The sequence below is a fragment of the Halichondria panicea genome, chromosome 4 (assembly GCF_963675165.1).
Source record: "Halichondria panicea chromosome 4, odHalPani1.1, whole genome shotgun sequence".
NCBI lineage: Eukaryota > Metazoa > Porifera > Demospongiae > Suberitida > Halichondriidae > Halichondria > Halichondria panicea.
The window spans coordinates 7,625,881-7,645,935 of NC_087380.1; the positions used below are offsets into that span (position 1 = coordinate 7,625,881).

The 20,055-nt window shown below is 44.2% G+C and overlaps 8 protein-coding genes across 8 annotated transcripts; 4 read left to right on the forward strand and 4 right to left on the reverse strand.

Annotated features, from left to right (window-relative positions):
* Positions 1 to 21: 21 nt before the first annotated feature.
* LOC135335530 (ciliary microtubule-associated protein 2-like) lies at positions 22 to 2,474 on the reverse strand. Its single transcript, XM_064531058.1, has 9 exons — positions 2,328 to 2,474; positions 2,170 to 2,257; positions 1,827 to 1,997; positions 1,409 to 1,556; positions 960 to 1,204; positions 841 to 904; positions 661 to 767; positions 493 to 609; positions 22 to 336 (listed from the first exon to the last, which is right to left on the reverse strand). The coding sequence occupies exons 1-9, from the start codon at positions 2,375 to 2,377 to the stop codon at positions 109 to 111; spliced, it is 1,218 nt and encodes a 405-aa protein (XP_064387128.1). The 5' UTR covers positions 2,378 to 2,474; the 3' UTR covers positions 22 to 108.
* A 38-nt stretch (positions 2,475 to 2,512) lies between these two features.
* LOC135335536 (mediator of RNA polymerase II transcription subunit 8-like) lies at positions 2,513 to 4,809 on the forward strand. Its single transcript, XM_064531066.1, has 6 exons — positions 2,513 to 2,664; positions 2,741 to 2,850; positions 3,057 to 3,201; positions 3,257 to 3,299; positions 4,126 to 4,314; positions 4,500 to 4,809. The coding sequence occupies exons 1-6, from the start codon at positions 2,629 to 2,631 to the stop codon at positions 4,724 to 4,726; spliced, it is 750 nt and encodes a 249-aa protein (XP_064387136.1). The 5' UTR covers positions 2,513 to 2,628; the 3' UTR covers positions 4,727 to 4,809.
* On the reverse strand, positions 4,782 to 6,131 carry LOC135335531 (alpha-1,3/1,6-mannosyltransferase ALG2-like). The gene has a single exon (XM_064531060.1). The coding sequence runs from the start codon at positions 6,066 to 6,068 to the stop codon at positions 4,857 to 4,859; it is 1,212 nt and encodes a 403-aa protein (XP_064387130.1). The 5' UTR covers positions 6,069 to 6,131; the 3' UTR covers positions 4,782 to 4,856.
* Positions 6,132 to 6,189: 58 nt separating this feature from the next.
* Positions 6,190 to 7,164, forward strand: LOC135335538 (tetratricopeptide repeat protein 33-like). Its single transcript, XM_064531069.1, has 4 exons — positions 6,190 to 6,581; positions 6,640 to 6,771; positions 6,831 to 6,881; positions 6,925 to 7,164. The coding sequence occupies exons 1-4, from the start codon at positions 6,294 to 6,296 to the stop codon at positions 6,988 to 6,990; spliced, it is 537 nt and encodes a 178-aa protein (XP_064387139.1). The 5' UTR covers positions 6,190 to 6,293; the 3' UTR covers positions 6,991 to 7,164.
* On the reverse strand, positions 7,099 to 7,864 carry LOC135335539 (dynein light chain Tctex-type 5-like). Its single transcript, XM_064531070.1, has one exon. It carries the CDS (start codon positions 7,738 to 7,740, stop codon positions 7,219 to 7,221), a length of 522 nt encoding a protein of 173 aa, XP_064387140.1. The 5' UTR covers positions 7,741 to 7,864; the 3' UTR covers positions 7,099 to 7,218.
* Positions 7,865 to 7,952: 88 nt separating this feature from the next.
* Positions 7,953 to 8,999, forward strand: LOC135335537 (uncharacterized protein NKAPD1-like). Its single transcript, XM_064531068.1, has 4 exons — positions 7,953 to 8,070; positions 8,137 to 8,246; positions 8,374 to 8,508; positions 8,623 to 8,999. The coding sequence occupies exons 1-4, from the start codon at positions 8,002 to 8,004 to the stop codon at positions 8,915 to 8,917; spliced, it is 609 nt and encodes a 202-aa protein (XP_064387138.1). The 5' UTR covers positions 7,953 to 8,001; the 3' UTR covers positions 8,918 to 8,999.
* Positions 8,924 to 10,404, reverse strand: LOC135335535 (uncharacterized). Its single transcript, XM_064531065.1, has 2 exons — positions 10,250 to 10,404; positions 8,924 to 10,138 (listed from the first exon to the last, which is right to left on the reverse strand). The coding sequence occupies exon 2, from the start codon at positions 10,127 to 10,129 to the stop codon at positions 9,074 to 9,076; it is 1,056 nt and encodes a 351-aa protein (XP_064387135.1). The 5' UTR covers positions 10,130 to 10,138; positions 10,250 to 10,404; the 3' UTR covers positions 8,924 to 9,073.
* Positions 10,405 to 10,413: 9 nt separating this feature from the next.
* On the forward strand, positions 10,414 to 19,927 carry LOC135335527 (dihydropyrimidine dehydrogenase [NADP(+)]-like). Its single transcript, XM_064531055.1, has 20 exons — positions 10,414 to 10,556; positions 10,617 to 10,727; positions 11,199 to 11,372; positions 13,455 to 13,616; positions 13,813 to 13,896; positions 14,013 to 14,125; positions 14,179 to 14,260; positions 14,565 to 14,763; positions 14,949 to 15,118; positions 15,638 to 15,751; positions 15,935 to 16,034; positions 16,183 to 16,367; positions 16,592 to 16,807; positions 17,104 to 17,268; positions 17,466 to 17,618; positions 17,756 to 17,876; positions 18,134 to 18,396; positions 18,562 to 18,744; positions 18,950 to 19,093; positions 19,508 to 19,927. The coding sequence occupies exons 1-20, from the start codon at positions 10,515 to 10,517 to the stop codon at positions 19,823 to 19,825; spliced, it is 3,099 nt and encodes a 1,032-aa protein (XP_064387125.1). The 5' UTR covers positions 10,414 to 10,514; the 3' UTR covers positions 19,826 to 19,927.
* Positions 19,928 to 20,055: the final 128 nt, after the last annotated feature.

A 20,055-nucleotide genomic window follows, 5' to 3' on the forward strand; every position in this document is an offset into this window, starting at 1 on the left:
AGTTAACTGTCATTCACATGATCACAGTAATAACAATTTATTAATAGAATAGTTCTCACGTACAACACAGACATAATAATACATACATACATGATTGCATGTGACTGCTCAGCTAGATACGACTATAATTGGTTTATCGTTCAGTGGTGGTACCACAACAGCTTTGGGTACCACCACAGCTTTGGGGTGTAGCCTTTCATTAAGTAACAGTTCTCTTGAAGAGTTCCCTTGCCTAGGGAGTCTGGGAGTCCCAGACACAAACACACTCATGTTGGCATTGACATGTCTATTCTCATGGCAGCGATTGATGTCGTACTGACCAGCTCCAACCGGGTTCTGAGCGAGGAGTCGGATAACATTTGAATAATACATTTCATGTTTTACTTCCATTCTACACACATTCTTTGTGTTTCCATTCTACAGTAGTTTATACTGTTCATTCTACTTCCAGGACCCTGTATATACATCATCATATACTAGTCTCTTACTCACCATACTGCCAGCGAAGTGGCTTTGTTGTCTTTGAGTGGATGAGCTAAAGGGGTAACGACCAGGGGCACTCTTGCATCTCCTCCGCCTCATCTCGTAGTCACCTGGTCCAGGCTCACCCTGAAACATGCAACAAATTATCACACTTGCCACATTGGACATTTCTGGCACCTTTTTTCTCGGACATTGATTGAGTGTGCTGAAGTATATTCGCTGGGTGGGTGGATCAGGACATTGCGGCAGGGTGGAGAATTTGCCGTGTTTTTTGTGGTGGTGGTCTGTGGAGTGTGTGTGGGGTGTGTGGGTGGGAGTAGGTGTGTGTGTGTGTGTGTATGTGTGGTGTGGCTATACCTTTTAGATCATCTGTAAACATTTTCAAATCATATTTCCCAGGTGCCAAATGCCTCGTTTGTACCTGATAAAAATGAGCATTGAAATATTGAAACATCACATCACAAGCACAGACTCACCACTCTCTTGGTGACCTTGTACCTATCTCCAGTGTACAGATCATAAGGTCCTCTTATACCTGTGGTCTTGTTAAGTACAGAGTCAATGGAGCTATTGCACTTGTACTGTCCTGGGGCTAGGTTGCTACCAGTGACCTGTGAGGAGAGCTTTGAGCCCCCAGCATCAAGCATGCCCACTGTACTGGCCGACTGTTTGCGTTTGTCTTCCAGGCCTGCCCACGGTACTCCCCCTTTACCGTACGTGCCTGTGCATGGGAGGGAAGGAGGGTACACTTCATAGGGGGTGTATAGAATCTGTGATGACTAGTCAATAGACGTAAATATTTACAATTTACAATAACAGTAGAGTCACAGCTAGTCCAAGGAATGGATAGCCAAAAACAACATAAAGGTTCTGTACACTTATATAATTATGCTCAACAAGCAGAGTATTTATTGCTACACAGCACCTGGTCCTGGTAGTGATGTGTGGGACTTGTTCTCCTTGATGAGGCGAGACTCTCCTGACTGACACACCCCGCGACTGCTACAAGGTTTATAGTTCATCTCCTCCATAAAGTCCTTGATCATGTATTTGCCCGGGCCCAACAGCTCAGTCTGTACAGGGAACATATAGGAGGATGGTGTACTTTACTGTGCGTACTTCACTAGCTGCTACATGCTTTGCTCTAACCTAATCACACGGTGAAACATCTCGCTATAAAACGGCCGATTTTGGGCAAGACCCACTTTTTTGGTACGTAAAATTGCCGTGATAATCTACAGAATTTACATTTGAAATTGGACTATAAAAGTTATGGTACATGATTGCGCATGTCTAGCTACTAATTATAACCGTAGAATGGTCTAGCTCACACAGACACTTACTAGTTCTCTCTTGTGCTCCCATTGATTCTTGTAGAGCACGTGTGGTATGGAGGCCAGCTTGGAGACGTCCTGAGCCCTCTCCCAGTTCGGCCCCTTCATCTTATTCTCCATGGCTCTATGAGTGAAGCAGCCAGTCTCAATACTGTAAGTCCCAGGCCCCCGCAACTTACACTGTGTGTGTGTGTGTGTGTGTGTGTGTGTGTGTGTGTGTGTGCGTGTGCGTGTGTGTGTGTGTGTGTGTGTGCGTGTGAGTGTGTGTGTTACAATAATAATATGTAGCTACATGTTTATGCAATCGGAAGGTAATTATTGATGCTAATTTTTCATCGTTAGCAATGTGTACCTCAATGGCAGTGGCTTTCTTGCAGTAGGAGACCTGCGTGTATGTCCCGGGCATTTTGCTCTGAGGATGGACCCCTGATACGTCAAATCTGATTGGACGGAGGACGTGAAGTATTATAATTATATGACGAAATAATTGTTTTATGGAGATATAATAACCTTGCAGTCTGAGTGCCAAAGGGGGCTCCACCATAGTTCTTCTGAGCCATTGCTGGACCGTGGGCAGAGAAAGAAAAACCTTTTTTCACGAGTTGGTTTCCAAGGTGATTAATGAACAGTACAGAGGGAAAAAAACGGCTTTTTTTAACGAACATATTTCCCTCGAAACTAAGACGCTGATTAGCTTTAATTACAGACGCCTTCGAAAAGCATTCTGTGGTGGCTAAATTAGATATTTATAGCCGCGGATAATATCGAGGCTTAAGTTCAGTAAAGGTTTTTTCTTTCTACACACCCCACGATGAGTCAGAGCTCCTCTGGACAAGATGCTGTCGGTGTAAGTCCATTGTAATAGCAGTAAACCACTGTACACATCACATGTGCTGTATCATATCATTTGTATCTAACTGTAGAGTGACAAAGATGTGGAGGTTGCGCTGGCGTCAGTTCATGCAAAGGTCACAGGGGTCAAAGAGGCACTCTCCAACTTTGTAGGCAAGATGGAGCATGAACTACTCACATGGTTAGACATGGTCTGCATGCTATCGTAACTTAATAATAATGTGTCCTTCATTTAATACGTATTGTGTGTACTGTACGTTTGATCCTAAATGGGCCGTTTATGTGCATGCATGGTGTATGCCAGTGGAATAGTAAAAGTGTGGCATGTACAGCACACTTCACTGAGTGATAAGATGACATCTTGTACCCCCCTGGCCCCACATTCAGGCCTAGTGTTCTGGACAGCTTTGCGTCAGTGTCAGGCCACACCAGTGTACTCATGAAGCAGCTCTGCAGTGAAAAGATGCCCCCTCTACACACTCGAGTGCTGCTACCCCTCGAGGTCTCTAGTGACAGGGACCCAGAACTAGAAGTAATACTATTAATGTCAGTAAATTTTAATGGAATTATGTGTTTACAATCTGCAGAGGCACACTGAGGGAAGAGTGCCCACCCTACATCATGAAGTAGGTATGTGTTCAGGCTACGAGTTCAATCACACACACACACACACCTCACACTACCCTCCCCCACACATACCTCACACACACACACACCTCACACTACCCTCCCCCACACATACCTCACACACACACACACCTCACACTACCCTCCCCCACACACACCTCATGCCCACCCTGCATCATGAAGTAGGTATGTGTTCAGGCTATGAGTTCAATCACACACACACACACACCTCACACTACTCTCCCCCACACACACCTCACACACACACACACCTCACCCCCACACACACCTCACACACACACACACCTCACACTACCCTCCCCCACACACACCTCATACACACACACACACACACACACACCTCACACTACCCTCCCCCACACACACCTCACACACACACACACACTTCACACTACTCTCCCCCACACACACACACACCTCACACTACCCTCCCCCACATACACCTCATACACACACACACACACCTCACACTACCCTCCCCCACACACACCTCATACACACACACACACTTCACACTACTCTCCCCCACACACACACACACCTCACACTACCCTCCCCCACATACACCTCATACACACACACACACACCTCACACTACCCTCCCCCACACACACCTCATACACACACACACACACACTTCACACTACTCTCCCCCACACATACCTCACACATACCTCACACACACACACACCTCACACTACCTCCCCCACACACCTCATACACACACACACACCTCACACTACCCTCCCCCACACACACCTCATACACACACACACACCTCACACTACCCACCCCCCCCCACACACAGTACCTAACTACCTGCGTACCAAACTGGACCTGGACTTGGAGGCCAAACAGAACAAATTAGCATCGAAAGCAAAAGAGGAAGAACCTAATGTCAGGAATAAGATCCAGAATTTCAACAAACTATTATCAAGCTCTCTTGAGAAAATTGTAGAGCTTAGAGAAGTTATTGATGATCAGAAATCAAAGAAAGGTCTGTCCATTCAACTGTGCAGTACCTTTGTACCTTATACATATCTATTTCTGATTAGACCTGTACATTTTATTCCTTGGCTGATTATTGTAACACTTAAACTATAATTATATACTGTGCAAGTGTCCTCAGTTTAGCTCACTGCACTGTGCTCGTAAAGTTGTTCACACATTCTCCACACGCAGGTACTGCTCAGACAAGTTCAGCTGAGACTAAGAAACTAGTGAGTGTGTACCTCCATGGTACAGGACTGCCACCTCCTATGGCGATGAGGAGACCACTCCCTCAGCAATCACCCGGGAAGATGGCGACACTGGCTAGAGGAGTGGGCGGGAGAATGCCAAGTGCTGTGAGAACTGATTTGAAACAAGGCATACAGACTGCAACAGCTCCTTATGGTAGACCAAAGTAACAATCTGTCATTTATAGATTTATCAATTTATTTTTGGAGTATAATTATACTGTAACTTCAATATAATAATAATCAGTATTTAATACACATGTCAACTAGATCACTGTAAACAGCAGATTATACAGTACATTCACAATAGAGTCTCTACAATGCTATTCAGTTTCTCAGTAAAAGCTCCAAATGAGAAATTAGCAATCACATGATCTCTTCCATTCTCGCCCATCTTCGCACTATCCTCTGGACTACGGTACACATACGCCATCTTCTCAGCAAAAGCCTCGGGAATAGCATCACACAAAAAACCCGTAGTTCCATCAATCACAGTTTCCAGCGGCCCCCCAGTGTTGACAGCAATGACAGGCCTTCTTAGATACATACCCTCCAGAGGGCAGATCCCAAAGTGCTCGTTAGACGGTGTGTAAATAAGGGCTCTGCAACCATCAAGTAGATCAATCTTTTGCTGGTCAGTAAACGAGCGAATAAACGTAACATTGTCACCTAGTTTGTGAGTTTCAACAAGTTTTCGTAGCTCCAAATAATGTTCTTTATTTTCCATCACTCTTTCGTCATAACCTCCCGCCATTGCAAGGTGGACCTCTTTCTTTTCAGATGGATCCAGGCCTTCTAGAGTTTTGGCAAATGCTTCTATGGCCAGAGAAAGGTTCTTTTTTCGCTCAAAACGGTTGATTGATAGGAACAGACATTTCACAGAGCTTGGGATCGTATCTTTGAGTTCACCAGCAGGGGATACGTCGAATGCAGAAAAGTTTAGTGATGGGTGTAGCACAGTAGGTCGAATACTTGCCAGTGATTTGAAGGTCCGATGGAAAATGCCAGCAGTGAAGTTGCTGTTCACGAGTATCTGATGAGCTAGACCTGTTGTCCATTCTTCCCATTTATCAATCGGCCATCGATAAACTTTCTTCAACCAGTTCTTTCGTTGAGTCAAAAGTTGATCGGGAAAATGACAATAAAACAAGATTTTGGCTCGGCTCAAACGCAGTACTGGAATACAAGCAGAGATTTGATCGCAAATAATTACATCGAAACAATCTTGGCCCAACACCATACAGTAGACAAGATAGAGTGCTGTGTACACCATCCGAATGTAGGCCCACAATGCATAGCCCTTGTTACAACAAGACCTTGGTAGCCAGTCACCTGCACATGTAACTTTCAGAGTTCCATCTCTAGTTTCAGAGAAGCAGTGATTGGGGTCATGATGAGAAGTGAACATCTCAACATAGTGGCCTTTTGATTTGAGAGCCAGGGCAGCGTCCACAATCAGCCTCTCTGCTCCTCCAATGCCAAGATCAGGGTGGATGAAAGCTACTCGTACCATCACTGAGGACTAGACTCACTTGATGTGCCTTTTTTAATAGACAAAGACTCGAATTTGGTAAAGATCACCAAATTCTAAAATGAAAAAGGGTAGGACTGTTGTGTGTTTTCCTTCGAGGATCTTTACCGATTACAGTGAGCTGCAAAGATGCCTTTGTTTCTATTGGATAACTAACTTCACAATGTCCACAAATGTCCTAAGAAGTCACTGGTTGCCTCTAATAGAATGACGTCTTTCAGCTGGAAGAGAAAGTCCAAGCTCAGTACAACTTCTGCCATTGCATTTTCAGAAGAAGCCGAAGATGAAGCAGAACTTAATGTGTTGGATCGGTTGTGCCCTACAAAGCGTCTCTGCTTGTCTAGTCTGGAGGATGATTCAGTGAAGAGCAAACAATTGCTAAAGGAGGGAGCTGCACTGGCAGAGAGTGAGAGGTATTGGGAAGCAATAAAGTACTGGGACGAGGCCATTCAGCTCACGCCTGGTGTTGCGGCTATTTATGAAATGAAATCACAGGTATATGTCCCTCATGATTAAGAAAGGTGTGTGTGTCTACACTTGTATTCATACACAGGCTCTACTTGAACTAGGAGAGTTGTTTCCTGCTGTACAGTGTGCAAAGAGAGCGGTGCAGTTAGAGCCACAGTGGGCCACTGCCAGACAGACACTGGGGAGAGCTCAGCTAGGAATAGGAGAGCTGGAAATGGTATAAATAATAATATGTACACAATTCATGAACATGTTTGTAAGTGTAATTATATACAGGCTTGTGAGAGTTTCCAGAAGGCCATCCATTTGCTACCTTCTGATCAAGAAGTAAGCGTATGATTTATGCATTCCTATTTATACATCGTTGCAGATATTATCAGACTTGAAATGGACATTGGAATTACTGGAGGAAAAGAAGAAGCCATTGAGAGAGTAGCGCGCTATGTAGCGCTAATAAGAGGCAGCACTAGATGCCCTCATTATTGGATGATACTTTTTAGTGCCATGCTTCACTTGTATTACACAGTATGTACATTGCACTGGATTGTCATCAGTTTTTAATTTTAATTATTCGTTGTGCAACAACTTTGACAATTAATTGTGAATACGAGGTACAATAAATGAAGTAAGTAAAGGAGCTACTCATAATAAACCCCCCACACAGCTACTCATAATAAACTCCCCAGACAGTGGCGATTGCAAACAGAGTTTTGTTGGTAAAGTTTGCAGTAGCGAAAGTGTCCCATTTGGCATCCCAGCAACAACGACTTCCCATCCTAAAGCCCTGCTCATTCACTTGTCCAATGCTCACCATAGTCATTATCTTGTATCGTTTGTAGTCGAGGTCTTTAACTCTTCCTTTGACAATCTCACTGAGTGTCTTGACCAATTGACGGCATGACTTCGGATCGTATTTCTCATCTTTGAGATTTTTCTCCAAAACGTCTTCAATAATTGCTTTCACTTTGCTGGCTTGGAATTTTCTCTCTGGTTCTGTTTTGTAGGTATTCTCGTAGACATGTCTTGGTCTTCTCTTAGGGGCATTGTCTGGTTCCTGTCCTAGAGCCAAAACACTTCTGCTGGACGTGTCTTTCTTTTTCATGTGCTCGTGGAAGCTTGCTGTTGAGAAAAGGCTTGAATCCTTGGCCAGTTGGGAGAGCTGTGAGGGAACTCCTTTGTCAGCCATGGCTGCAGCTACCAAGTACCCGTACCGTACAGGCTATCTGGGTCTTTGCGAAGGGAACAGAGAGCTAAGCTAAGCTGCAGCTGAGATACGCCCACTTCTTAGAGATATAATAGTGGTCTCCAGGGCAGGGATTGCTCAAATTTACGCCGCCCTTACCTCCACAAGTTACTCGAATACACAGACGCCCTCAATGTCATACCTATTCACGCCCCCCCAAAAGGCCTTTGATGATCATTACCAGCCATACAGACACCAATAATTATGGAGAGAAGCTCAGCCGGTAAAAGCCTTCTTTCCAACTACATTAGACATGCTACCACACACAACAAAGTAAGTACATTATAGAGGTACACTCTGAGGCGTATGATAGTAATACTGATTGATGGTTTCCCTCAGATTCGTGAGGAGAGAACGATGTGGAATCAGAGAAAGTTGGAGCTATCCAGGGAAGACATCCTCCCCGGCTGGAGTGAGAGAGCTGCCAGGAGGAGGCTGCCTCTAGTAAGGTTAGGAGATATTGAACTGTCCATTTTCAGAGGAACTTTAGTCTAACGCTTGTAACTGTATAAATGACGGACCTTTTATGATTTGGATGAATACAGCCGGTATGTGTTTTTGTTTTCTTTGTCGTAGAGGTCATTTGGTGAGTGATATGGGGTCAAGTGGTGAGCGCTGTGAATCAGATCCTCCTCGAGCAGAGTCTGATTCCCATTCTCCATACCACTGGACTAGGCAACTCGTAAAGGCCGAGGAGCGTGATCCATACCGGTACATGCCATTGCGTTGTTTGTATTAGTTTATTATTTGGGCAGCAGTTATTAATTTTAATATAATTTATATTGCTCAGAATTCTGAACTAACTTTTCTTTCCTTACACTATAGGTGGGGTCATTCTGGGTACAAGGAACAACATCCTGAAGAATTTGTCTCCTCCAGTAATGAGGCGGCAGAGGCCACACCCACTTCTACGAAGAAAAAGAAATCGAAGAGGAAAAGAGTCAAAAGAGAGAGTAGCTGTTCACCTCCTCCAACCAAGAAACGAAAACACAGTAAAAAGACCAAAAAATCTCACAAACACAAAAGAAAGCATAAAACAGACTCATTGTCATCATCTCATAAGTCACGTAGAAAGAGACCAGCTTCTAGTACCTCATCATCCGAGTCTGACAAATCATAGCAACAATTTTATTTTACACGGCATCATTATTCTTCATTTTTAACCTTCTTACATGTTGAACATGAAATTAACACTAATGATGTGTATAATTATAATTATAAAGGTACAGTAAACATGGCATGGTTGGGGGAAAATAAAGTGTATATGCACGCAATCTCAGTACATCATAAATGAATCAAATCCTCTGATGTCTTTACCGTCACCATCCTCAGTAACTTGATTTTGTTTCTTCTTCTTACTCTTTTTCTGTTCTTTAGTCAACCCACCACTTCCTTTAATAATAGGCTCCCTAATTTTCTCTGCACGCACACCATACGGTTGTTGGTTGAATCCCTCCAGTCTAACTCTTTGTTCATTGGTTATGTAACTCTGCTCCCTCAACCATCTCTCATGGCTGTATGGCTCCTCACTCCCGTCAACATCGTCTTCCTCCAGCTCTTCCTGCAATTCTTGCAGCTGCTCATGAGGCTGCTGCCACGGTGGAAACGAGAAACTAGTGCTCATCCCCCCGGCCAGGTGCTCTGGTTGCTTATACGGAGAACTGTATATGTTTGTTACAGGTGCATGATGGAGGTTAGGCAAGACAGGGAGTTGTCTTATCGCAACAGCTCTTCTTTCTCTTCGATTGGACCGTGGATCGCTGGACGGGTTAGAAGGTTCTGATGTTCGCAATGGTCTTCGTGGCAGCTCCGGACTGAGATAGGAGGAACTTGCTTGAGCACGGGTGACAGGTATAGAGTGTCTACGAGGGCTTAGGGGTGGAGGTGATATGGAAATGATGGGGGGATTCTTTGGCTTCAGTTGGGGGCTATTGTACATTGGAAACACGTTGGCTAGTGAAGGACGATTGGTCTTGCCTACAAGAGCATCGGGGTCAAATCCACCTCTCGTGTGATCATCCTCTGACGAAGAGGGGGGGTCAGTTTGTGGTCGCATCTGCGCTCCAGGTGTGTAGTTTGCAAGGTGAGAAATGGGATTTCCAGAAAATGGACCATTAAATGCACCGAATGGAATTGGACGTGGAGCGAATGGATTCATGTTATTGTAACAATCTTTAATAGAAGGCTTTCCAACTGGTGACGGCGTTCTGTCCTTCTCCTTTTTTCTCCTAATCCACGGCTTCATGATTGCTTGTTTCCATTTGGGCTTGCTCTCTCTCTCTCTTTCCAGGGTACTTGGAGCACTCCAGGGTGGGTAAGGTATTGAAGCCATGCTAGCAAACTGCAGCAAATAAATTTTTAACAGTAAAATAAATTGGTAGCTATAGCAAGCGCTAGCAGTACTGAAAGGGCAGTTTATCTTATTGAACAGTCTTGCAGGAGTAAAACATACCTTTGTGTGTTCCCTTGTGTGCCTGCAACATCAATGGGCTAATGATATTCATGGCCTGTTTGCAGGTTGCAAAAAGCTACAAGATCCACCCCCTTTTCTATCCCATCCAGCCACTCCCTCAGCATCACGTGACCGCATGCTTCATGCAGCTTTTGTTGTTCTTTAGAAAGGTGGGCGTGGTAGGTCTGACCTTCCTACAGTTTCATAGCTACTCTGCCCACTCGTACTCCTAGATCCTCCAGCTTGTCCAGCTCGCCCTCTCAGAATGACCCACATATATGTATCTAAAGATACACCAGATATAGAGGTAGGTATAGTGCAGTGGTCCAATGCACTGGTTGCAATGAGTGCATGCTATACCTCACAGAGTCTGCTTGCCCTGAACCCTCGTGTGACTAACCATGCCAGCCTGGTCTCCACTAACAAGACAAAGCAAGCTCGCAAGTACTGGAGAAGGAACAAGGACAAGTCATGCTCTGTAAGGAACGGTTTATTTATAATCATGCTGTTAAAGTGATCCACCCACTATTATTAACTATGGGATATAATTATAATCATTATTTCCTCATGCACGTGTATACATGATTTTTGTTGCAGTACACTAAATTATGGACAGCAGAAAATTGAAGAGTCAGAATATTTGTGTAATGTGTAGTACCAAGGGCGTATAAAAGAAGAGAGGGCATGCAACTCCACTATCAGTACACGTAGCTAGCAGAGTTCAAACGTGGGCGGAGGAATGTGTGCATTTGCATGAAGTGCTAAAAATAGAAGTTTCATTTCATGCACAGTCATGCACATTCAACCGCCCACGTTTGAACTCTGCTCATATAGGAGTTGCATGCCCTCTCTTCTTTTATACACCCTTGGTAGTACAATGTATAATTAGTACTATGTCTATTCTTCTCATTGTAATGTCTATTGTATCATTATTTACCATTATATGCAGTCATGTGCTACAACCAAAGAGCACAACTTTGATGACATCAAGCACACTACACTGAGTGAGAGAGCTGCTCTCAAGGAGGCGGGGCGTTGTCTCAAGTGTGCCGACGCCCCCTGTCAGAAGAGCTGCCCTACTCAACTTGACATCAAGTACTTCATCACCTGCATCTCAAACAAGGTGTGTGATAAGAAAGTTAGTAGATTTTTAGTAGAGTTTCTTTTGAAGCGGTGAAGAATTAGTTGTTTCTCAAGAAAGAACTACACTAGCAGGTTTTGACTGACTTTTCTCTCATTGTATTCATTGTCTATACTCAATTAATTGTGACAGCTGGTGCATTGAATGACATACATGTGTGCGTACCTGCTTCACCCCACAGCGTTAAATAATATCTTTCAACAGCCATAACTTTAGTATTGTTGATCCAATGCCAAAAATTTCTGAAAGCTTAGAAAGAGATCTCAATCCAAAATTTTGTCCGTGCCCTAATTTGTCATTTTTCGGCCTCGGACCATGGGCTATTTATTATCCATGGTATCGCCAAATTGGCAAATTCTTTTATCTCTCAAATATCAACTTTGATGACACCATTTGAAAGGTCTCTTTCTAAGCTTTCAGAAAATCATAAAATTTTTGACATTGGATCCACAGAATTCAAGTTATAGCAGCTGAAAGAGTCCCCGAACCATTGATTAAATTGTGGAGGGGGAACATCTTTCAACAGCCATTAACTTGAGTACCGTTCATCCAATGTCAAAAATACTATAATTTTCTGAAAGCTTAGAAGGAGACCTTTCAAATGATGTGTTTCAATCCAAAACTCCTTCGGAGCCTAAATTTGACATTTTTCGGCCTCGGACCATGGGCTAGGTTAAGGTCTCGTTCGTTATCGGAATTAACCAGACAAATCACTCCACCAACTAAGAACGGCCATGCACCACCACCCATAGAATCAAGAAAGAGCTCTCAATCTGTCAATCCTTACTATGTCTGGACCTGGTGAGTTTCCCCGTGTTGAGTCAAATTAAGCCGCAGGCTCCACTCCTGGTGGTGCCCTTCCGTCAATTCCTTTAAGTTTCAGCCTTGCGACCATACTCCCCCCGGAACCCAAAGACTTTGATTTCTCATAAGGTGCCGATGGAGTCAAACATTAACATCCACCGATCCCTAGTCGGCATAGTTTATGGTTAGGACTACGACGGTATCTGATCGTCTTCGAACCCCTAACTTTCGTTCTTGATTAATGAAAACATCCTTGGCAAATGCTTTCGCACTAGTTCGTCTTTCATAAATCCAAGAATTTCACCTCTGACAATTAAATACGAATGCCCCCAACTGTCCCTCTTAATCATTACTTCGGCCCTAGAAACCAACAAAATAGGACCGAGGTCCTCTTCCATTATTCCATGCTAATGTATTCAGGCGATAGCCTGCCTTGAACACTCTAATTTTTTCAAAGTAATCCATGGTATCGCCAAATTGGCAAATACTTTTATCTCTCAAATACGAAGTTTGATGACACCATTTGAAAGGTCTTTTTCTAAGCTTTCAGAAAATCATAAAATTTTTGACATTGGATCCACAGAATTCAAGTTATAGCAGCTGAAAGAGTCCCCAAACCATTGATTAAATTGTGGAGGGGGAACACCTTTCAACAGCCATTAACTTGAGTACCGTTCATCCAATGTCAAAAATACTATAATTTTCTGAAAGCTTAGAAAGAGACCTTTCAAATGATGTGTTTCAATCCAAAACTTCTTCGGAGCCTAAATTTGACATTTTTCGGCCTCGGACCATGGGCTATATATAATCCATGGTATCACCAAATTGGCAAATACTTTTATCTCTCAAATATCAACTTTGATGACACCATTTGAAAGGTCTTTTTCTAAGCTTTCAGAAAATCATAAAATTTTTGACATTGGATCCACAGAATTCAAGTTATAGCAGCTGAAAGAGATCTTTCAAATGATGTGTTTCAATCCAAAATCTTGTCCGTGCCCTAATTTGTCATTTTTCGGCCTCGGACCATGGGCTATTTATTATCCATGGTATCGCCAAATTGGCAAATACTTTTATCTCAACTTTGATGACACCATTTGAAAGGTATTTTTCTGAAAATCATAAAATCGTTGAAATGGTTTCATTAAATTCAAGTTATGGCAACTGAAAGAATCTCCAAACCGAAAAAATGAAATCTATAGTTTTGTGGGGGCCCTAATTTGTCACTTTTTAGACTATATTTTCACCCCACCCCCTCAGAACTACTACGGTGCTGCGAAGGCTATATTCTCTGACAATCCACTGGGACTCACTTGTGGCATGGTCTGTCCGACCTCTGACCTTTGCGTGGGAGGGTGTAACCTGTTTGCCTCGGAGGAGGGGCCTATCAATATCGGGGGACTGCAACAGTTCGCTACTGAGGTGAGGGGGTCGTGAACCCTCAGGCAAATGACTTTATGTATTTCAATAGTGTGTGAAGTAGTTTGAGCATTCTTTTCCTATTGATGCAATGATAGTGGGACAACCTCTCACTAACAATGGAGGCAGCTCTCTAGTCTCTAGTAAAGTTGTATAATAATATAGTATTGCTCAATTATTTGCTTATGACGCACAACAGGTGTTCAAGGATATGAAGATTCCTCAGATTCGTGATCCCTCTCTGCCCTCCATTAGTGACCTCCCTGAGAGCTACCTGGCAAAGGTGCACCTCACTTATGCACCGTACTAAACAGATATTACAATTATCTATAGCAATGCTTCCCAAGTAGCAATAATAATATCATTTATTAGGTTGGTATGATTGCTCCCCCCCCTCAGGTAGCGTTGGTTGGGTGTGGTCCTGCCTCCATCAGCTGTGCTTCATTCCTGGCTCGTCTAGGATATCAGAATCTCACCATCTTTGAGAAGTACGACTACATCGGAGGACTCAGGTGTGTGGGCGTGTGTGAGGGTGTGTGACATGTGATGACGTTACCCCCCACAGCTCGTCTGAGATCCCCCAGTTCCGCCTGCCCTACGACGTGGTATCATTTGAACTGGAGCTCGTGAAGGACCTTGGAGTGAAGGTATGGGGTTGCAGTGTGAGGGTTGCAATGTGGGGGGGTGCAGTGTGGGGGGTTGCAGTGTGAGGGTTGCAATGTGGGGGGGTGCAATGTGAGGGGTTGCAGTGTGAGAGTTGCAATGTGGGGGGGTGCAGTGTGGGGGGGGTGCAGTGTGGGGGTTGGAGTGTGAGGGTTGCAATGTGGGGGGGTGCAGTGTGGGGGTTGCAGTGTGAGGGTTGCAATGTGGGGGGGGGTGCAGTGTGGGGGGTTGCAGTGTGGCAATGTGTACAATATCATGTACAGTATTAATAATAATTTATGCTCACAGGTTGTAACTGGGCGTGGCCTGGGAGGGGACGGTGGTCTCACTGTACAAGGTCTACTGAAAGAAGGTTATGAGTCCGTGTTCCTTGGAATGGGACTGCCTGATTCAAAACTGATTCCCATGTTCCAGAACCTGAGTATGGAGAATGGGTTCTATACATCCAAGGACTTCCTTCCCATGGTAGCCTCTGCCAGCAAGCCAGGTACACAGTTTTTATACCTCTAAATTTCTGCTTTATGGAACCCTAGCATGTGTAATAGTAATATTATTATATCTATAGCTAAGTTGAATGTTTCATTTTGCTTCATGTGCATTTTATATTCGTCAGATTTAGACACAAATAGCTCTACAGACTAAGAGTTGTACTCCCCCCTCCCCTCCCCTCAGGCATGTGCTCCTGTAAGAGCACTCTCCCCAGTCTGCCGGGGACATGTGTTGTGTTGGGAGCTGGAGACACTGCCTTCGACTGTGCCACCTCTGCCCTGCGCTGTGGCTCTAAGAAAGTGTTCATTGTCTTCAGGAAAGGATTCACTAACATACGAGCAGTGCCCGAGGAGGTGGGTGGTCATATGACCTGAGCATGAATCATGTGACATTATATATGACCTGAAAATAGAAAATGTGATATTACAAGTTGGTTCCTTGGCTGTTCAGAGGATGCTCTATTTAACACTAGGTCCCCTTCATTTTGAAAGTACTAGAGTTGGCTCTGTAAATAGAGTTCTGACGGTCCAAATTCAACGATTAATTTTTATGATTTTCTGAAAGCTTAGAAGGAGCTCTTCCAGATGGTATGTTCAAATCCCAAATTTGGAACAAGTCAAAATTTCCCATTTTCGGAAAAAGACCATGGGCTATATTATATAGCTCATTGCAAAAACAGGCTGAAAATAGACTTTTGGTTTTAACACATCATCTGAAAGGCCTTTCTCTAAGCTTTCAGAAAATGATAAAATTAACGTTATTGGACCAACGGAACTAAAATTATGGCCGTTCAAAATGCTTCAAAACGCTGAGTCCCCTGAATCGTTTAGAGTAGTAGTCAGATTTTAAAAATAATAATGATTGACCTGTAGATGGAACTAGCCCGTGAGGAGATGTGTGAGTTCATGCCGTTCCTGTCCCCGAGGAAGGTCATACGTAAAGCTGACGGGAAGATCTCAGCCATCGAGTTCTGTAGGACATTTCAGGTGTGGTGATGGTACAATTACAACCTCTAAAAGTGAACACTCTTGCTATAGAAACGTCATATTATTATTTTCCTCTGATTCAGAGGGTTACTAAATAATTATTCACTGCACATAAAGTTATATTGCATTTGTATCACTACTTGATACTTGAATTTGACTGCACCTTGACCCCACCCCCTCCAGAATGACGAGGGTGTGTGGGTGGAGGACGAGGAACAGACGTTGAGACTGAAGACTAACTACATCATCTCTGCATTCGGATCCGGTCTCAACGATAACTCTGGTGGGTGTGGCCTATATACGTCCTTCTTAACTAATACCAAATATTGAGCAATTTCTAAGACTATTGGTTGTTTCTAGATATCTTCCAATAAACGTAAATTTAAGCTCCCCCCCCCCCCACACACACACACACACACGCCCACACACAGTGATTGACGCCCTCTCTCCTGTCAAGCTCAACAAGTGGGGGCTCCCGGAGGTGGACGTTGAAACCATGGCAACGAGTATCGAGGGGGTGTATTGTGGTGGTGATCTGGCTGGGTTTGCCAACACCACTGTGGAGTCAGTCAATGATGGCAAGCAAGCTGCCTGGTACTTGCATCAATACCTTCAGGTGGGGTCCTAGTGGGTGTGGTCTAGTGGGTGTGGTTCTAGTAGGTGGTATTAGTTATATACCTGCATAGTTATACCAGCCATGAAAACGCTCCAAAAATCTTGTGCTTTTGTTACGAATTAACGGTGAGAATGAACTAAGAACAATACAGATCCTAACGTAGTTGATAAGCTTATGCAGTATGTACATGGTGCCTGTTGTCATATTGTTCTTTATTCCTCCAGTCCCTGCATGGACTCTACGTGTCCCCAGTGCCACAGCTGCCCAAGTTCTTCACTCCGGTTGACCTTGTTGACCTCAGCATCGAGGTCTGTGGACTGAAGTTTGAGAACCCATTTGGCCTCGCCTCTGCCACGCCCACTACCAGCTCAGCCATGATACGACGTGCCTTCGAGGCTGGCTGGAGCTTTGCTGTTACCAAGACATTTGGTCTAGACAAGGTGTGTGTAAACACTATGTGCCAGCGCTAGCTGTTAAAACTATTATGCATGTCTCTGTAACTAGAGTTCTGGTGGTTCAATAACAACAATTTTCTGAAAGCATTCATGCACTCTTGCTGAAAGCTTAGAAGGAGCTCTTTCAGATAGTATGCTCAATCCCAAATTTGTAATGGGCCATAATTTCTCATTTACCGTATTTTGTCAAGAACAGGCCTAAAATAGACTTTCATATACATAATCTGAAAGGCCTCTCTCTAAGCTTTTTTTTCACTATCATTTTCTCAATTATAATACAGGACATAGTGACCAACGTGTCCCCCCGTATCGTGCGTGGTACCACCTCCGGCCACAACTTTGGACCGGGGCAGAGCTCGTTCCTCAACATAGAGCTTATCAGTGAGAAGACTGCTGCCTATTGGCTGCAGAGTGTGAGCGAGCTCAAGAGGGATTTCCCCTCCAAGGTAGGTAGGGCCACAGTGAGTGTTGTTATACATACAATAATTATAGATCAGTGATTTATTTCGAACCTAAATTATCCATTTTCTGAAAAATAGCTTGGGCTATAAGTGGGTGTTTTTTTTAAGTCATGCTTTTTTATTGTATATACAGATTGTAATCCCCGCTATCTACACTCGTGTGAATATGCCCTCCTCCTCAGATTGTGATAGCCAGTCTAATGTGTGGTTACTCTGAGGATGATTGGACCCAGCTGTGCAAGATGGCGGAAGAGGCTGGAGCAGATGCTCTGGAACTGAACCTCTCCTGTCCCCACGGCATGGGGGAGAGAGGCATGGGACTAGCCTGTGGGCAGGTAGGTATAAAAATTAATACTCTAGAAATATTTCTAATGCATGAGTATGTCCTGGGAATGTGTATAGTCTATCCTGTGCAAAAAGGGCTTGTTCTTATAATTTCTGACTTACAAATGACTTTTACTCGCTGCTGTAGAAACCTAACCTGGTGCGTGACATATGTCGCTGGGTGAGGGCAGCTGTCAAGATCCCATTCTTTGCCAAGATGACTCCTAACATCACTGAGATTGTCGACATTGCCAAAGCTGCTAAGGAAGGTCAGTACCTCATACATACCATTAGACTAACCGAGAGCCTGTATCTTGAGCAGCTTGGAAAGTTCACTAAATTTAGTATCTGTATGATAACTATAGTATGTAGAGCAAGGATTGCTTTGTATCCAAGTCTTCCACGTTAATAAAAACTGAGCATTCATTCACTTAAAGTTTCTCCCCTCACACACTCACACCCCTCCCCCTCACACACACACCCACACACTCACATCCCGCCCCCTCACACACACACCCACACATAGGAGGAGCGGATGGTGTGACGGCCATCAACACAGTGTCCGGTCTCATGGGTCTCAAGGCCAACGCAAAGGCCTGGCCATCCGTTGGTAAGGAGGCTAATACAACCTATGGGGGCGTGTCTGGGAACGCTGTCCGTCCAATCGCATTGCGGGATGTCTCGTCCATCGGCAACTCTCTCCCTGGGTTCCCAATATTAGCTGCTGGTGGAGTGGATTCTGCTGAGTCTGCACTTCAGTTCCTTCACTGCGGAGCTAGTGTAGTACAGGTGAGAACGGTGATATGGTTAGCTTGTAATTATGACTTAAGTGTTTTCCCCTATAATCATTGCATGATTCTTAGCAACTGCTACCACTCTTATAATTATTAAATTTCAGCTCACATACTTAAACTACTGTTCGTTCTTTGATTCCCATACCCCCCCGCCCTTCAGGTGTGCAGTGCTGTCCACAACCAAGACTTCACACTAGTGGATGACTACATCAACGGCCTCAAGACATTGCTGTATCTGCAGGGGGTCTCTGAGCTGGACAGCTGGGATGGACAGTGCCCCCCCACAGCCAAACATCAGAAGGGGAAAATCATCACTCCCAAACTCAAGCAAGTGATCGGAAAGGTGGGTGGATTAAGTTGAAAGAGCCTTTTTAATTGTGTATATTGAGTACATGCTTCTGTACAAGTGTACGTGTAAAAGTAAAAATAGTGAAAAACCTTAGGTCCTTTGTTATATTGAGGTCTTGTTTGTCATACAATGTAAATGCTGGTGACTAATTGTCCTTGTGTTCCCACTCAAATGTACTCTTGTTTATTTCCCCGTGCAGGCCCTGCCTGAGTTTGGGCCATACCTCGCTGAGAAGGAGCGTCGTATTGCCGAGTACAAGAAAGGGGTGGAGCCTCTGGATGAGGGCGTGGCTGAGGTACACCGCCCACCCTACGAGATCAGCAAACCAGTATCATCACTCAAGGTAACAACTCTCTCTACTCTAGTGTTGCACACACAGAGCACTAGTGTGCTGTGTGTGTGTACACACAGCACACTAGTGTGCTGTGATAGCTGCATGCTCTGAGCTGTACTTGCAAAGGAACCATTAATGAAGCATCTTTGAACATTTAGTTCCGTTGGTCCACTAACGTGATTTTCTGAAAGCTTACAATGAGCTCGTTAAGATGTGCCTTAAAATCAATTTCCGGCTGTTTATGGGTTCGAAAATGATAAATTATGGCCTGTTTCAAAATTGCATACCATCTGAATGAGCTCCTTCCTTGATACATAAGGTAACTAGGTAGTCATGTGTCCCACACTTGATTATTCATAGCCACACTATCCCCCCAAACATGCCCACACCCTCACTCCCGCCCACACACACACACCCTCACAGGACCAAGTGGGACTCGCTCTCCCTCGTATCGGAACCTACAACGACCTGGACAACACTCAACAAGTGGTTGCCGTTATCGACGAAGACATGTGCATCAACTGTGGGAAATGCTACATGGTCTGTAACGATTCCGGCTATCAGGCAATAACCTTTGACCCCGATTCCCATCTCCCAACGGTCACGTCTGATTGCACTGGGTGTACCCTGTGCCTGAGTGTGTGTCCCATCATCGACTGTATCACCATGGTGACCAAGGAAGAGACGTATAATCCTCGTAGGGGAATTCCCCTCGGCCAGAGCTACACTCTCGTCAAATAAACTGAACAAAATGAACAATTTTTCTAGCTAGCAGCTAGCATAATGTGAAATTGTAGTTTTGGTTTTGTAGAACTATGATTGAACTGAAGTATTGGTTTCGTATCTCATGTGTATACATATGTACGTGTACACACATTGAAGATTTTTCTTAATCTTCAAGAAGTAAAAAACAAAGCGGTTGGCCAGACCGCCCGGCTGCATATCGCATACAGTACAGGCGGCAGGCTGCA

What these genes read in the sequence shown, in the direction of transcription:
- LOC135335530 (XM_064531058.1), bottom strand. Translation starts at nt 2,377, where the DNA reads ATGGCTCAGAAGAACTATGGTGGAGCCCCCTTTGGCACTCAGACTGCA. An exon ending in ACAAGGTCACCAAGAGAGTG is followed by an intron (nt 905 to 959) that starts GTGAGTCTGTGC and finishes CATTTTTATCAG; the next exon opens with GTACAAACGAGGCATTTGGC. An exon ending in GCCACTTCGCTGGCAGTATG is followed by an intron (nt 337 to 492) that starts GTGAGTAAGAGA and finishes CTCCTCGCTCAG; the next exon opens with AACCCGGTTGGAGCTGGTCA.
- LOC135335536 (XM_064531066.1), top strand. Translation starts at nt 2,629, where the DNA reads ATGAGTCAGAGCTCCTCTGGACAAGATGCTGTCGGT. An exon ending in CTGGACAAGATGCTGTCGGT is followed by an intron (nt 2,665 to 2,740) that starts GTAAGTCCATTG and finishes ATCTAACTGTAG; the next exon opens with AGTGACAAAGATGTGGAGGT. An exon ending in TGATCAGAAATCAAAGAAAG is followed by an intron (nt 4,315 to 4,499) that starts GTCTGTCCATTC and finishes CTCCACACGCAG; the next exon opens with GTACTGCTCAGACAAGTTCA.
- LOC135335531 (XM_064531060.1), bottom strand. Translation starts at nt 6,068, where the DNA reads ATGGTACGAGTAGCTTTCATCCACCCTGATCTTGGCATTGGAGGAGCA.
- LOC135335538 (XM_064531069.1), top strand. Translation starts at nt 6,294, where the DNA reads ATGACGTCTTTCAGCTGGAAGAGAAAGTCCAAGCTCAGTACAACTTCT. An exon ending in GAATAGGAGAGCTGGAAATG is followed by an intron (nt 6,772 to 6,830) that starts GTATAAATAATA and finishes AATTATATACAG; the next exon opens with GCTTGTGAGAGTTTCCAGAA. An exon ending in TGCTACCTTCTGATCAAGAA is followed by an intron (nt 6,882 to 6,924) that starts GTAAGCGTATGA and finishes ACATCGTTGCAG; the next exon opens with ATATTATCAGACTTGAAATG.
- LOC135335539 (XM_064531070.1), bottom strand. Translation starts at nt 7,740, where the DNA reads ATGGCTGACAAAGGAGTTCCCTCACAGCTCTCCCAACTGGCCAAGGAT.
- LOC135335537 (XM_064531068.1), top strand. Translation starts at nt 8,002, where the DNA reads ATGGAGAGAAGCTCAGCCGGTAAAAGCCTTCTTTCCAACTACATTAGA. An exon ending in AGGAGGCTGCCTCTAGTAAG is followed by an intron (nt 8,247 to 8,373) that starts GTTAGGAGATAT and finishes TCTTTGTCGTAG; the next exon opens with AGGTCATTTGGTGAGTGATA. An exon ending in GAGGAGCGTGATCCATACCG is followed by an intron (nt 8,509 to 8,622) that starts GTACATGCCATT and finishes CTTACACTATAG; the next exon opens with GTGGGGTCATTCTGGGTACA.
- LOC135335535 (XM_064531065.1), bottom strand. Translation starts at nt 10,129, where the DNA reads ATGGCTTCAATACCTTACCCACCCTGGAGTGCTCCAAGTACCCTGGAA.
- LOC135335527 (XM_064531055.1), top strand. Translation starts at nt 10,515, where the DNA reads ATGACCCACATATATGTATCTAAAGATACACCAGATATAGAG. An exon ending in CTGAGAGCTACCTGGCAAAG is followed by an intron (nt 13,897 to 14,012) that starts GTGCACCTCACT and finishes CCCCCCCCTCAG; the next exon opens with GTAGCGTTGGTTGGGTGTGG. An exon ending in TCAAGCAAGTGATCGGAAAG is followed by an intron (nt 18,745 to 18,949) that starts GTGGGTGGATTA and finishes TTCCCCGTGCAG; the next exon opens with GCCCTGCCTGAGTTTGGGCC.